Below are 16545 nucleotides of genomic sequence, written 5' to 3'. Positions count from 1 at the left end.
GTTACACAGACCCCAGCAATAATCTGGCTTTATGCCTGTATCTTGTTATTCATCTTTCCTGTTTGACATTTCCAGTAAATATGATGTAATTTAGGTTACATCCATATGTTTCAAAGTGAGCATCCTACACTTAATGTGAAATAAAACTTTGTAAACTTTTTACGATGTATTCATCATAAATATAAAAAGCATTTCTATGCCAAAGTAGTGCCTTGATTTTTTCTTTCTAACTGAGAGCGTAATACAAAAAGGAAATGGCAATTTAGACATGCAAGCTTAAAGATACAAGAACAACATTGTTTGGTGTTTCCCGTAACATCTTGAATTCCTGACATTAGACATGTTAGACGCCGTTTCACTATTTTAGCGCATGGGTATAAGACGGTTCACAGATGCTAAGAAGAAGCTCTTTATGTTAGAAAGTTTCGGTAAACATGGTTATTTAGACTTCCGTGTGTTACAGGAAACTTATCAGTAGGACCGAATACAAAATGATGCACTCAAAGGATAAATACGAAGTGAATCCAACAGCGAGGTCAGTTCACTGTATTATATATGTGCGACCATTCTTCACATCTTCCCATAAATGTCGAATAGTTTTCATCTTTTGTCCGTACTCTGCATGCAATAAAAACAATTATTAGTATCTGTGAATCTCTCTATATTTAAGTCTCTGGTCATTGGAAAGTATTTTGTATTTCTCACAAGAGTAAGCAATTTTTTCAGCAGTCGATCAAGATAGCGAACCAACAAATTCAATCGAACACCATTCAAATGTTCCGAAACAAATCACTCTACGCTGAAGCACGATTTGTAATTGAATTTACACAAGGATTTAACTTTTCTGACAGGGGGTTCGTTTAGTACATCAATTTCCCCTTATAAATCATGATGTATTTGAAAAAAGAAAAGAAAAAACAGCTGATCTGCTTAGCGCTTCTACTATGATAAAACACAGCGGGTTTTAAAACCGTTGACTACTTAACCCTCTTGATGCATGGTGCCAATAAGCTCTTGGGAGAATGTGCTAGAAACGTTTACGAAAACATGTAACTTCACATTCTATCTTCTACATGATCAATTGATAAATAACATAAATCAAACTTGATTGACATTATTAGAAAGTTTTTAATCTTAGCTAGGTCCGAATAATTACAAACATATTTAAATGATTTAGGGATCATTATTTTTGCGTATACTCTGTCGTACAGAGACAAAGTGTTGCACGGAAGAAACCACGGTGTTATCGATAAAACATTAGGAACCGCACATTTGTTTGTAGATGTACCAAACAAATTAGTGATATGCTGAATCATAGTTTGCTTGTGTTTTTGTATACAATACCTCTTTCCCATACAGCTGACTATGCATGTAATATGGCTTGTTATAATTACAGGGTGCTGAAGAAAATGGCGATGTTATCAATTGTTTGTTAATTGTGTGTTCTCTATTAAAAGATGAAAACTCACTGCGTCTGAGAAGTGCTATACAAGTATTGATGTTATGAATACTTTCATATCAGTTTGACTATATTGTTTCTGAGTTGGGTCACTTCTTTATCGTCTCAATTTTATCTAAATTTTATGTCTGTTTACTGTTAATCTATATTGCAGCAGTAGGTACTAAAAACGTTCTTGAAAATGGCTGACTGCAAACAGTTCAGGGTGTACTATATCTAGACTAGTAATTGTAGAAATGAAACATATGGAAATAACGAAAAGTATTCAAGATCAAAAGTTCATAAAACAATACAAAATAGGAGCAGAGAAAACACGGACCTCCTAAACGTCAGAGGTGGGATCAGGTGCCATGGAGGAGTGGGCAACCAAAGAAATGGAAGTTTTTTGAGATGGGTTCATGATGCATCTTCGCTAGCCAAGGGTTTCCGATCCAAAATCTACTCTACAACGTTGTAGAGTAGATTTCGGATCGGAAACCCTTGGCTAGAGAAGATGTTCATGATGTAGAAAACACGTTTGTTGCTTACAAATTTATGTTTTAATTGTGATCCTAAATTTAGTTGTAGTATGAATAACAGAAGGGAAAACTTAAGCAAGATTGCAAACTTTATTTGAGAATGTGGCACACCGAATGCATGGAAAAGAAAACCCACATTCGAATACGTAAAAACAATTTAAACACCGCAAAACTGTCATATTTTTGTAACCTTTTTGATTTGCAATATCATAATAAAAGTAAATAAATCATTGTCTTTTTAAAGGAGATTATTTCTAGTTAATTATTTTTATTTTATCATCCATTTTGCACCCAACTTAAAGTTTAAACAAAGATTTAATCAATTACATCAATCTATATATTTTAATTATCACTGACGCCTTGTGAGGTGTCACTGCATAAATTGTAACTGATGAATACCTGTTTCTAAATATCTTTTGATAAACATGAATGAAAATGATACAAAATTTCCAAGGATCGAATGTCTAAAGATTTTTTATTCGATGGATAAGCGCACCTCACCAACTGACATTATGTTAATGCTACTATCACAACCATCTTTAAAGTCTAAAAGACGTGTAAAAGAAAATCATTGGTTTACTTCAATAAAGACCCCAAGACCTTACACAGGACACAACACCCGTGTTTTTAAAACCCAGACTGAATGTGAAACGTGACCTAAAACCTGATTGTTTATATATAATTAACTGTTTGTGAATAAGTATTTGAAGACATGTCGTTCGATGATCTTGATGACATCCTGCAAAATAGAATTCTTCACAGGTTTGTTATTATAATTACCGGATTGATAATTTGTATCATCTACTTTTTTTTTTTTAGAAAAGTTCTTTGACCTTAAAGTCCTTTCCTGCCCAATAAAATAATGTTAATAGTCTTTCCTCTTTAAAATTCATGTACAAAACTTACATACATTTGACTCAAAGTGTACTTTTACCGTAATATATTCATGCGATTATATTGTTAGAAACATACCTTCTTCTTCCTCCGCATTTTGCCTTTCCAGATTTGTAAATTCTACTGCATTTTTTAAAATGCTACTATGTACTAGAACCTTCCAGAACCTTCTTTGTTCTATGCTTTAGCCCATAGTATTAAGTTACAAATATATTCTTTTAAGGTATACCTTTACTCAGATGACTAAAAATTCCACTGATAAGAACGAATAACCTCCCATTGCACATTGTAAACCTATGATTCTTGTGTTAAATTTCAATTTCAAATAACTAGGTCAATGACCTCGTTTTCATGTTAGGGGCGCCTGAGTATTTCTCGGGAAAAACCTCAATTTTTCACACTATGACCATTTTTTTCTTCACTCACAAAATATTCCAAGTAACAAAACTCTTTAAATAATGAAATATTATAGCAATGGAACAGAATTGCTCCATATAAAGAAATGAGTATAGTTTGAGCCATAAAGGTGATAATTATTACAGTCCGAATTTCCTCTGTCTTATTCATATTTTTTTCCCTATTTTTTAATCAAATATTGCAAAAATCTGACTGATAAGAACTCTAAATTATTTATAGCCTCAGGTTACCTTTGTTACCCTCATTCTCATAGTAATAATATTATATGTGGTCAATGATCAGATTATTGAGATATGTTGACTGCAGTGGTTTTTGTACATGTTTTTGAATTTCTTTATTTCATAGCATTTATTTATTTGAAATAATTTATGAGCTTAAACACATTTAAAATTTGCAAAATGATGTCTTAAAACACATGTAAACTTTACTTTTTGATTATTATTGCAAGAAATAAAAAAAATTCGACAAAAACAAAAACTAACAAATTTAGTCCGAATTTCCTCTGCATAGCCATTCGGCATACATTGAGTTTTATTCCTGTATATTGTCTTCAAGTACTTACATATTTAATTTTTAAATTGATATTGAGATAAAACTTAGCTATTCTATCCAATTAGAACAATTTTTGATTTAATATATTATACTTTATAAAATTTCCTCTCTGATTTCTGAAACCTGAGTAAACGCCATCCTTAACGCCAATGATGAACTATGATTTTTACTGACAAAATAAAATCAATGAAAAGAAAAAAATAGCTTAATTTAATCAATATTTTTTACTAAATCAACAAACATTGTTATATTTATAAATATAAGAAATTTTAGTTCAGATTATGAATATACACTGTACGTCTCTGAACGTTTTTCTTAAAGGCATTGAAAATATAAAAGGATGCCTTATTGGGAATTTTGTTCAATCTGTTAGGATTCATTCTTTTGATAAATGTATGAATATTGACTTAAGTATGTAGATAACAAACAGATACCAAGCTCAAAAGTCACAAATTCAGAGCATAGCATAATGGACCTCCAAAATCAGAGATGCGATCAAGTTCTACAAAGAAGTAAACATCCCCTTTCGAGCGATCAACCCAGTGTATGCTCATTATCATCACTGGACAAACGGGAAAAACATACAGACTTTAGTGTGTAAATAATAGTTTCAAAATTTATACAAAAACGCAAATTAGCATTCTACTTAATGATAGATATATTTGCCGATAAGGTCATTGACTCAGCCATAAAAATTGCGGCGAAATGTTGATTTTAAACAGAACTGACGATCTCCCTGTTTCATCTACTTGTTTTTCAATAGCTTGCTTCATTTTAGAAATTATTTTTACGTGGAGCACGAATCAAATGGGAGTCAGACATGTGCAGATGATAAAATGTATCTAAATGACGAATTAAAGGCCAGGGCAAGAGATTTCTTTTCTATGTTTTTGAATACATCTACTTCATGTGAATGCAAAAACGTTCTGCTATAATAACAGGACACAATTCGTGCGCATGGGAATTCCGATAGATTGTTGGAAGACTTGATTTTCAAAATTACATATATATATATATAGCCAATCAAAAAATTAGCACCCTTTTTAATACTGTAAGTCGTTTTAATTCCACGGTGTTAAAATTTTACGATTTCTCAAAAAGTACCAATCGCGATGGTTTTAATTTCACGCTGCTAGAAGTTAATTAAATTTTTGTATAAGCATTAAAACTTTTTTAAAAACAAATGATGACATTCGCTTTTGGTTCAATTTCGCTGAAAAATGGTGAATCGCGAACATAGTGAAATTAAAACCATCGTGATTATCTGCCAATATACAGTATCAGGGAAACAAATGTCTAATGCAGTTCTTGTAAAATGTGAAATAGTTCATTGATATGGGACATATATTTTTAAATGCTCTTTCCATAAATAATTGAGTTTGAAATTAATATTTCTATCCACAGAGCGTCTTTGGGCGATCGTCTCTCCTCGTACTATGGAAACATCCGCAGTATCCTCCTGGGAAGGAGATCCACATACGAGGTGGAGGAAACATTTCCAAACGTGGACGAAGGTCATAGTACTACAGCCAAAGAGAAAGAAGCTACAGCGGAAGGTAAAACGCTCTTATCATGTATTCAGTTTCTTTTGATAACACAAAATAGTCATCCGGTGTTTCTGATTTTGTGTTTCACAAATGCACCCACAATGACTATGACATAGACAAGTACACTTAATACCTTCTCCCCTCTTGAAACGTGGTGTCTGTTTGTCTTTGGTCTGTCTATCTTTCCGTCCGTTTGTTCTGTGCTTTTAGGAACCCATCTCAAATCCACAGCTCCTACAATACATTATCTTATAATCAATTCAACGAAACTTTCACAGAAAATTATATAATGCCTATTTTACAGTCACTGTTTAATCTGAGATATATATTTCAGGTTTCCCATAGCAAAAACTTGACACTGTTTTTCCTCTCATATCATGGATACCCATACATTCTCATTTCTATTCATATGTTGTGCGATCTGAATAAAATCATATCTTTGTTAGCTCCGAAATTCTGATGGTGTACAACTGATTTTAATCCAGTTGTATATTGTGCACCTCCTTCTTCATATATTTTGATAAGGCAGATCTATATTTAAGCTTTACCATGTAGCAAAAAAGGACTTTGTCATTATATTCTTATGGAAGTATCATAATATGGACTTGCATCTCACAGTACCTCTAATTCAAATTTATTCTGCTTAATGCACACTTTTTGCATAGTTTTTTTTTAGAATGTCTATGGTATGTCACGTAATCTTGTTTGTGTGATCTGAAGGGAAAGATCGACATTTAATTGTAAAATTATTCAAGTTGACTAACAGAAATCTTGGACGAGGGGTTTTCGTGCAGAAAGTCTCCTGATGATATCGGAGAAAAGCCAGATAAATGGTGAAGGAATGGAATGAAATTTTCGAGCGGCAAACCGCTGATTGCAAGACATTAAGTGTAAACCTGCCCACAAAATCCCAACTGGTTAAACCAATCTTATTCTTTAGGACATTTGTACAGATTATGTCGATATTAAACAAAACGCAATATTATTACACAACATTTCTTCAAATGCAGGATAAGTACACAAGAAGTAATAAAAAATATGGAAAAAATCCATTAGTTCATATGTATGAAATATGTGGAAATAACGAACAGTATTCGAGTTCAAAATTCCATTAAACATTACAAAATAGTAGCAGAGCAAACACGGACCTCAAAAACATCAGAGGCGGGATCAGGTGCCATGGATGACTGAGCAGCTCCTACCGACCGGTCACACCCGCCGTGTACTACGTATGATGATCGGGAAAAAACGGGTAAATAATACCAATCAGTTTGGAAAAGTCAGTCAGCATTTGACTATTTGATAGATTGTATTTGCTGACAAGGTCATTGTATCGACCATAGAATTTATGAAATGGTGACTTTAAACGAGACTGCTGATTTTCTTGCTTCATCAACTTGTTTGTCAATAACTTATCTTGTTGTAGAAATTGTTCATGCATAGAACATGCTCTTGCGTATCTAATCAACTGAGAGATATAAACTCCGTGTGCAGGTGACTATCTAGCTATAGTATATTCAAATTTTGTACCTACCTTGAAATATTTGTACCTACATGTATCCTCAAATCAGTTATATCCATCTCCAATTGAAATGTAAATAAATTTAATTCAATTAAAATCCATTTATATGTAGGTACAACTGTTTTGAATAGAGAATAAAGTTAATTGAAAAATAGGTACAAATAATAATAACGAAAGATATGATTAATTGATTTAAATATTGGAGCAATTCAATTCAAACTATATATTATTGATTTATACTTTTTTTTTGTACCTGTCGATGAAGCATATGCAGAAAATATCATTATTGTCCTATTTTAATTTGAATTGTACCTACAGTGTTTCATTTAATTGTATCTTCCGGGGTACCTTTAATTGGTTTAAGAAAGGATTAAATTCAACTGATCCTGTCATTAATTGGAATTGAAGATAGGAACCTAGATTCTTTTGTTTAAAGATACATGGGTAAAATTATTTTCACATATGATCATTGCTTTAGATCAATCTTTCATTTAATTATAAGTATCTTGTTTGCTCTGCTCCTATTTTTTTTTTATTGTTTTAGGACTTTAGAGCTAGAAATCTGTTCGTTATCTCCTTATATTAAATTTCTTCTTTTATTGAATTAAAGATAGGTTCAATCATTCACTATCGCGTTAAAGTATTGTACTGTACTTATTGTATTTCATTGTATACTGTTTACACATATATACCTAATATTTTCAATTAATTTGGAGAAAAGTTTATTTATTCGAAATAGGTAGAGATATTTGAAAATATTTTCAAATAATTGAATATATCTTAATTAAGCGTCAATATGTAATCTTGATGTAGATATTGTTGTTTATCTAATTCAGTTATTTCATTATGCATTGATATTTATAGCTAGTTTATGACAGTAAAGAAAACATAAGCTAAGCATTTTGATATCTTGCCAAAACATGATTATTTTCTAATTACTCTTCATGACAGGCTTTAATATTAAGATAAATGGCTCTGGTTGAAACAATTTAATTTCTCTACATCAGGATAGACCTTTTGTCAAACATATATGTATCTTTCTGTCAAGTAGGGTCTCTAACAGACGATTACTATTAGTGTAGAAAAATATAACATATTTGTCTTTTTTCGTTTATATACTGCAAATATGTTTACATAAGATTCGAATAAGTTTCTACAGTTTTTTTTTAGCCAATGAATTTTTGAATCATAGCTAAATTATTCATTGATCACCCAAACGGAATAATTATAATTAACATTGATAAAAATGGGATAATCTGTGGGTGAGATATTGTACAGTATTTGTAAAGAGCTCTGATCTCTGAGCGACCCTGAGGGTGGGACCTGGTAAGCATCTGGAAATTCTGTCTCGGTGCCCATATTTCCCAGATAAACTTGATGAATGTAAGAAAAAAATATAACATAAAAGCTTGCTTGAATTCTAATCAGTGCAATTATTATACTGACTGTCAGTTAAACTTTGATTGAAGAATGAAATGAACATCCAAAAAAATGAACAATTGGGTTTTGTTTTTTGAATCTTGTTTGATTAGGTAGTTCGACGGAGCAATCTATCTACTGTTGTTGATCTTATGGCGGAAGATTCATTCAACAACAAGATGATTTACAAAGACCGTGTAATGCAGCCAGAAACCAAATTACTTCACAGATTCTAATCTAAAAGATCCAGACGAGAGAAAAGAACTCTCACAAAAAATTAAAGAGAATGAAAACACTGTGATCTAGATGGGTTGATGTTGCTGTTATATTAGGGGAGAATTACAGAGTATCGAATTTGTAGACAGAAGAGTAGCTCTTGCTGCAGTGTTCTTAGAATATTAGAATTGAAGTTTTTTAAATATTTTTGATAAAATATTGTTCATAAATTTATAATGAAGTTTCATCAAGAATGCATGGCTATCTTTAATTTATCTGTTATTATATATTCATTTTCAAATCAGTTGGAAAATTAAAAATAAATAACAGTTAATTGAATAGAAGTATTTAAATAACTGGCGAAAATACTTATTTTATGGTCTGGTGATGCTTGAATGTGGCACAAGAGTATAGATTACCTTAACATGCTGTTTAAATTTAGCATCGCAGTATATACATAGAAGCTATAGGTTTCTGCATATTAGAATAGAAACATGCAGAGTTGCACATTAGCCATTTGTTTCTTATTTTCCCCATATCATCTGAGGATTGGAATCACACGTAGAACTTTAACATATCTCAGCTGATTTCCTTTGTCACCATTGGGCTGTTTTTATGATGCATTTATATTTTCTTTATTTACCTTAAAACTTTAACAAGTTTTTTTCAATTCAAATATACTGCACAATTTTCCCTGTATTTGTCTTATATATATTGTCTTACATTTTGTCGGTCTGCAGTTATGGAACAAAACTATAATATTAATTTATAAAGATTACATTCCTTGATTATATTTCTAGCTTAAGGATTTCCATCCCTAATGGGACCTAATTCTCTACCCTTAAATGTACGTCAAGTACATAATACACTGATATTATATTAAAGCATTTTATAGTGGGAAAAGATTGCTTATATATATTAAGCAGTAGTTAATTAACAAATATTGCATTGAAGTCTATGGGGAAAAGCGTTTTTTTTCAAAATTAAAATTCAAATAATTTGAAAATCAATAAACCCTGTGGTGGAAAGATGCATTGAAACATTAAAAATAGAATGACAATTGAAAACAATTTTTTTACCGTCTAAATTTTTTTAAATTAATTTTTTTTTAATTAATTAAAAAAAGGGTAACAAAAACTCAAGGTCATAAATATTAATTTATAAAGATTAAATAAACATTTCAATGCCTATTAGTAAGTTATGTATTCAATTTCACTGAATTTGTTCCCATTAGGGATTGAATACCTTAAATGTAAATTCCCTCTTCCGTTGTTCTGATTCCTTTATAACATAAATTGAATAATCAAAATTAATTTCCTGTTCGATTTCTCGTTGTTATGCGTATTAATTTTTCATTCCAAAGACTACAAATAACTAAAGGGGTATGATTGATTTATTTTATGGGAATGATATCATTTTTCAAATACTAGTAGATTAACAAACCCGTTCTAACAAATGCGATATTAACAATATTACGAAGAGCAGCTAATCTTTTGCCACATTTGGGGATCTTAATTTTGCTGCAGCATTACAGTTTCAGATTATGAAGCGCAAATTTTCCCTGTAACCCATTTGATGTGGTTATAAAACCATCCATCCTCCGCGGATATGTCAGCTTTACGTGTAAATAAGAAAATTATTGGCTTTTAATGGGGTCTCTTTGGGCTGTACGGACCTGGTCAGGTATTTAGAATAAATTTTATAACAACAAGGCTATTAGCATTTCCAGCTCGTATTTAATGAAAAAAAATAAAGTATGAAGTTTCTCAGAAAGAGTTTGGTCTATTTTCGTTTTACCCGCTAAAGTATCTTGTCGTCCAATTTTTTTCTAGATAGCACTATAACATTTATCTAAAAATATGAGATATTGCTTAGGCTTACATGGAACATTTATTTCTTTTCGATCATTATGTTTGTTCAAAAATCATGTAAAGATTTTTAAAAAAAAATTATTGAAATGCTGTCGATATCAACTTATTTGTCAGTAGCTTGTCTCGGTTTTAAAACAGATCGTTCTCAGGACATGCTCTTAAGTATCAAATACGTTCAGAGAAGTAAATATACTGTAAACAGGGAAGTGTTCGCCCCCGTTTTATTTTTCCCCATTTCGCCCTAACCTCAGTTAGGCGAATTTAAAATGGGACCAAATTGTTTGCAAGTGTAAAAGGACGAAAATAAATCGGAGCGAAAATAACTCTGTACACAGTAGATGGAAGTTTCCTTCGGTAATTCAGATTCAAGTTTGTTCAAAACATTATCCTTCCATTGAACCATCAGGATAGGGAGACCATTTGACTAAAATTTTTAAAAATGTGCCGATTTTTCTAGCCAAAGTAATACAGGTTATCGATATACATGTGTGCGAATAGGCCTCCAGTTTTCTGATTGAAGTTATATAAAAGTAAATAAAAAATGGAGTACCTCTTGTATAGGCACGTGCTTTACGTACTTAACATTCAATTCCATGTCTAATACAGATAAGGAGAAGCAGCTTGCATTAAATGACTAAAATTGATTCTTGTGATCTTTATGAATGATTTAAATATCTTTATACATACCAGCATCAAATATACCTGAAAAAAAGAAAAAAGCATGATATATTTGCATACTATTAGACTTTTTTGTATTTGTAGGATCAGCAGAAAAAAATATGTCAAACAAAACATGCAGTTAGTAAGGTGAAATTTGTATTCGATTTGTCTTCTTTCTGCTTACTAACGATCTCAGACATTAAGAAAAAAAGATGACGACAAATTTATTCTTTTATCATAATAACCTTATAAATCTGGAGAAACTTTTCTTCCTCACGATATCTTCTGATCTCCCATCAATCCAGCTGATTATGTAATTCCTCATTTATCAGGCTTTGTAATTAGAGGACTGGCTGGAAAACGAACTTCTTTCCTTTTAATGAATACAAATTTTACGACACTGTGATGCAATCATAACTTGAAGTCTTGTATGTCTTTGCCAAGTTATGTAGGGAAGGGTACAAATTTACATTTGTTTTCTAATGTTTCCTATTTAGATTTTCTTGACGAACCCTTAGATTTCTTTCATGCTATATCATGCTATAAGACATCCTTACTCTTAAATATAAAACAAAACACTCCTTATTCATAAAAATTGTAAAATCCTCTAATGATCATTATCAGGAAAAGTCAGACAATGATACTGTTTCTTGGAAGTTCATTGGCATTTCAAAATATCAGAAACAGTTTTTTTTGGCATAAAAATGTGTATTTGAACTTGACATTTTAAATCTGCTTCATGACAACATATACATGTATCTTTATAGCATTACCTGTTTTTAGTATCTGAAGAAATAATTGTTCCAATTATGAAGTCGAGTACAGAGTTTTCAGATTTTTAAAATTCTTCTATGCTAACTTTAAAGCTAATGAATATGTGTACGCTATTTGGGACATTATTTACTGCTTGCAGTTGTTCAATCTTGTCCATCATCTATCTGATGTGTTTTACACGTAGCTCTTTGAAGCTTTAGATAGCTACCTATTCAAACACTCTGTAGTTGGATTGTGGTATGCTACCCTCTTCTGTTCCAAGATTGGCATCTTTCTCATACTTCTGGTGAAGATGAATAACGTTTATATTCAGAAGAAGGTGATTCCTCTTTCATCTCATTCTGCTGGGAATGTCTATTGTTATTACGTATTCTAGGACGATTCACTACTATCTATTGTTAATATCAACGACAACGCAATTACTTCTTTATTCAATACTTAGTTTAATGACAGTCAAACTGATGACAAATTAAAATTGATGAGATGCACATTTGAAAGAATAAATTAATTTTTTTTTCTGTTTTCTATTTATTATTGTAATTGATTTGTTGTGACTTGTTAAAAAAACTTTTCAGAGGTTAGAAATAACATTAACAAAAAACTCAAAAATTCTTAAAGAAATAAAATGCCAATATTATAAATGTATATGTTTCTGTGATCTTTTAGAATTTTACTTTTGTTTAACAAATATATTTCTCCTGTTGAAGACAACATAACTATTTAACAGGTGAATGCACATCCGCTTCTAGTCTAATCTTCTCATTATTTAGAATTTTCGAGATATTCTAGGTCATTTATACCCTTAAGTTGTCGCGTTTTCAGTTAAGTAGTCGACAGAACTTGCAGGAACACAAACGTTTGCACACCAACGCAATATGATAACACTATCTGATCTCCTTCTTCACTGAATTCTAATATAATTATGATGAAGAGAAAAATACGAGACTTACTGTCAACGACTTCGTGTGTAATCAGTTGTCTTTAAGATTCAGGGCACATGATAAGATTATGAGCTCACAATGCTGCATACCATAGAATTTGTTCCATTTTCTCTCTGTCTTTCTTTTTCTCTCAATGTATTGGCTATGTTTCGTAGAACCTTATATTTCTTGATCTAAATGTTACACAATCACCCTTAATTACTTTCTATATGTGTGATCGATATTCATCCGTGTCGTACAAATCATTTCAGATTTGTGGCTGTGACAGCAATACTGAACATTCATATCTATGTCCCGTTCTGTTTTTCCTGTAACAAATGTAGGATAATTTGCTCCATGTTTATTTCAAAATTGGTCCGGAACCAAATCATTCGTAATCTACTTTACAGTACTTCGAGATAATTTCCCTTGTGTTGTAATTTTCTTTTATTTGGAAACGTAGAATTCTGTGTTTCAAATCTCATACTTATTGATGGAATTGGCGATTTTCATTTGTCTAAATTTTCTGTCCAATTGAATTAATTTCTCTAGTTCTGGGACAGACCTGTTTTACATGGAATAATCAATTGACAGTTGCACGTAACTTGTAGAGCGGCTTGTCTTGTACTATATTTCATAACTTTGTCAATAATCACTTAATATAGCTAAGCGGACATAGCTTTTGAAATGGAAGTTTTCCTCCGATTTTACTGAGTCAGACGGGACTATTACCAAAGGGATAAAACATGCTTAAATGTCTACAGAGGATTAGCAGTGTACATAGACCAGGTAAGCATGTCTATATAGCAAAAGCAGCCTTAGCTAAGACAAAACCACGTATATACAAACTTTACGTGGCAATTTTTTATTTATGCTCTGTTACGAAATGTAGAGTTTTCGAAGATTATGATTTGCATTTCTTCAACTTAAGCTTTAGAAATTTTCAAATTAGTAAATTGCTTTTCTTCTGCACAACAAATGCTTCATTTCTTGAAGATGATAAGAATGCGTTTGTTATCTATATTTCTCGCAGGCTATGTTCTTTTTAAGAAGAAAACTTTGCATTTCAGACCGCTTTTGAGAAACAATCCAATTTAGGATTAATATTACCCTTTGTAGCTTTCACATATTATATAGTCCTTTGCACTTGTAAAATACTGGTTCGAAAAGGAATAAATTAAATGCAGAATCTACGGCGTTATGATATTCCCGAAAATTAGTTTCTTCGAAATGGTTAGAGGACTTCCTTTACAATTTCCATGATGAACGATAACTTCAAAGAGGAGTAGATGCTCTAGCTCTAATATTGTTAATTCAACATTTGATTTATATTGCTAACTGTTCTCAGTGTAAAGGGAAACGTATAGGGAGAAGTTGGACAAAAAGGATAATTATAATTTAATTTAGGATAGAGACGTACATTTAAAGCAATTTTATTAAAAGCTCCTCCCCCCGGTCCGGTCAGAGGGGCTTGGCAGTTAGAAAATAAATTTATTCTCAACTCATAAGATTATCAAAAGTTAAAATATATAACTGGGACATACGAGGGGCGTTCAATAAATAATGTCATTGGGGCTCAGAAAAAGGCAAACGACGCTTTTCAATGATTTAGTCTTCATAATTTTACTTATTAATCTCTTTTAATTCAAACACATATCCGTAACATTTTTTATCCAATTTCTGATTGTTTTTAAATATTTTTGGGTATGACCCTTAGTATACTGGAAAATGGCGGATTGATTTCCTGGACTTGTTTTTTCCTTCTGAAAGGTATTTTTTTCAAGTTTGGAAATAGAAACAAGTCAAAAGGTCAAAGATCTGGCAAATATTGTTAATGTGAAAAAACATTAACTTTATGTTTATCCCGAAAACCCCTTTACTCTTTAGGGCATGCGGGTTCGAACGCTGTCATGAAGAAATTCAGTGTAGTGGATTCCTGATTCTAGGTCCTTTCTCTGATAAGCCTTTCGATGTCTTTGCAAAAAACTGCTTTCTAGACAACTCCAGATATTAAACCGTCTCCCCGAATACGAATTTGAACAACAATACCACTAATATTTAAGAAAATTGCATATAAATCTGTATTTGTGCTCTTGCATACCTTTGCTCTTGACAGACCTTCGCCGTTTTTATCAAGTACATCTTATGTTAAGTTTTGTTTTAATGGTTTTAAGCAATAGATTCATGTTTCAATATCTGTTTGAATATAAAACAAACGTGGATTACTACAATTACTGATATTTTAAAATAATTGTTAAGGCTTTTGTACATACAGGGTGACCTTAGAGTACCAAGCTTAATTACTGTCAAACGTTTCTTAAAAACAGTGTAAACTACCCCCGATATGATGTCTATTAAATTTTCTATGTGTTTTAAAGTCAATCATATAACATCAAATATTATTTGTTGAAATTTGGCAAACAGTTCATAAGTTGTTATATTTTTTGTTGGCAAAAATTTTTGATGCCCATTATATAATTTTTTATCATTGAAATCCACCTGCTCATTTGTCTATAAAACAGGCATCGGTTGCTGTAAATGTCACATATTTCAGTGAATATTTCTTGGGATTTTTAACAAGTTTTACAGCAGCTTTAATGCAGCTTTTATTTTCACTCTAGTTTACTGATTCTTTACCATTCATTTATAATGCAGTGTCTCGAATAGCCCTTGTTTCCCAGCTTCTCACGAAAAAACTATGTGATGAAAAGTGGTTACATAAACTGTTATAAATTCATTAAAGATTCAATAATGAGAGAAAGTTAAGCTTTATGTCATATGACTACTATGTTGTATGTAATCGAGCTAATGACATTATTTATTGAACGTCCCTCGTATTTAAATAGGGAAATATTGTTTATAGATGCGTTTCATAATCAATTAAAAAATATTTTGACCTTTTATTTGATTCAGATACGATCAATATATTTTTTCCAATGTGGCCTCAGATTAGAGGTAATAAAATTATATAAAATGCCAAATTAAGTACTTAGGAAAACAATGAAAAATTATTGATTGAGAGCTTCTCGTCATTATCGATATAAAAATGGGGAAAATATTAAAAAAATATAAAATAAAAATATTAAAAAACATGCACTATCCAGCGTGTAAGTAATGGTGCAGCAATAAATATGAAAAACATCAGTGAAGATGTACAATTCAGTGTGAAAAAAGTGTGCACAAAAGGAATACAAAGAGAACATTCAATGTTTTGAAACTGAGGCCTCTGTTGAAATACAGAGAAGATATTCAATGTTATGAAAATGAATCCTCCTTTGGAAATCATAGAGGATATTCAATGGTTCGAAAATGATGCAATAATTTTCAATTCATGACAGTTTCGTTACTCTTTTTAATTTTGCCCCAATTCTACCAATTGCAAAACAATTATCATTTTGTAGGGTAGATTTTTCTATTGAGACATTTATTAAAATTTTAATTAAGTTGCTAGCCCCAGTATTTGATTCTTGAATTTGAAGACTGCGGAGTTCTTGGGCCTTTCGTATAGACGCCTGTAAAGCTGTCTCAACAAGTGAATCTGTTAAAGTACTTTTCTAAAAATATAGTAATCAATACTGTAAGAATGTCTTTAAACACTCCTTGCGTCAGCACATCCTTGACATTTTGATGATTCCAAAGGTATTAATAACAATAGTAATGATTGTAAAATTAAGTATAAGTAGATTTTAAAAAAAAATGATCTTGCACAATACTTTTGGGATAAGTTACAGTAGTTTACATTGAACTTTGATGTAAGATAAAAGACTGTCTATGAC

General features: G+C 31.4%; 1 protein-coding gene across 2 annotated transcripts in view; it reads left to right on the top strand.

Annotated features, from left to right (window-relative positions):
- Positions 1-223: 223 nt before the first annotated feature.
- LOC134253697 (protein-glutamine gamma-glutamyltransferase K-like) overlaps positions 224-16545 on the top strand; it is a 29055-nt gene continuing 12733 nt past the window's right edge. Inside the window, exons 1-2 of one of the 2 annotated variants that reach the window (XM_062736282.1) lie at positions 224-535; positions 5245-5396. In XM_062736282.1, the coding sequence (XP_062592266.1) occupies positions 492-535; positions 5245-5396 (196 nt within the window). In that variant the 5' untranslated portion in view covers positions 224-491. Of the gene's footprint in view, positions 536-5244; positions 5397-13418; positions 13559-16545 lie in introns of those variants that run through there. The other variant, XM_062736287.1, reaches the window with a different exon arrangement.

This window comes from Saccostrea cucullata, unplaced genomic scaffold (assembly GCF_032062105.1).
Source record: "Saccostrea cucullata isolate Sc308-1 unplaced genomic scaffold, CSIRO_AGI_Scuc_v1 ctg319, whole genome shotgun sequence".
NCBI lineage: Eukaryota > Metazoa > Mollusca > Bivalvia > Ostreida > Ostreidae > Saccostrea > Saccostrea cuccullata.
The sequence above is the reverse complement of the archived record's forward strand: the minus strand, read 5'-3'. Positions and strand labels throughout refer to the sequence as shown.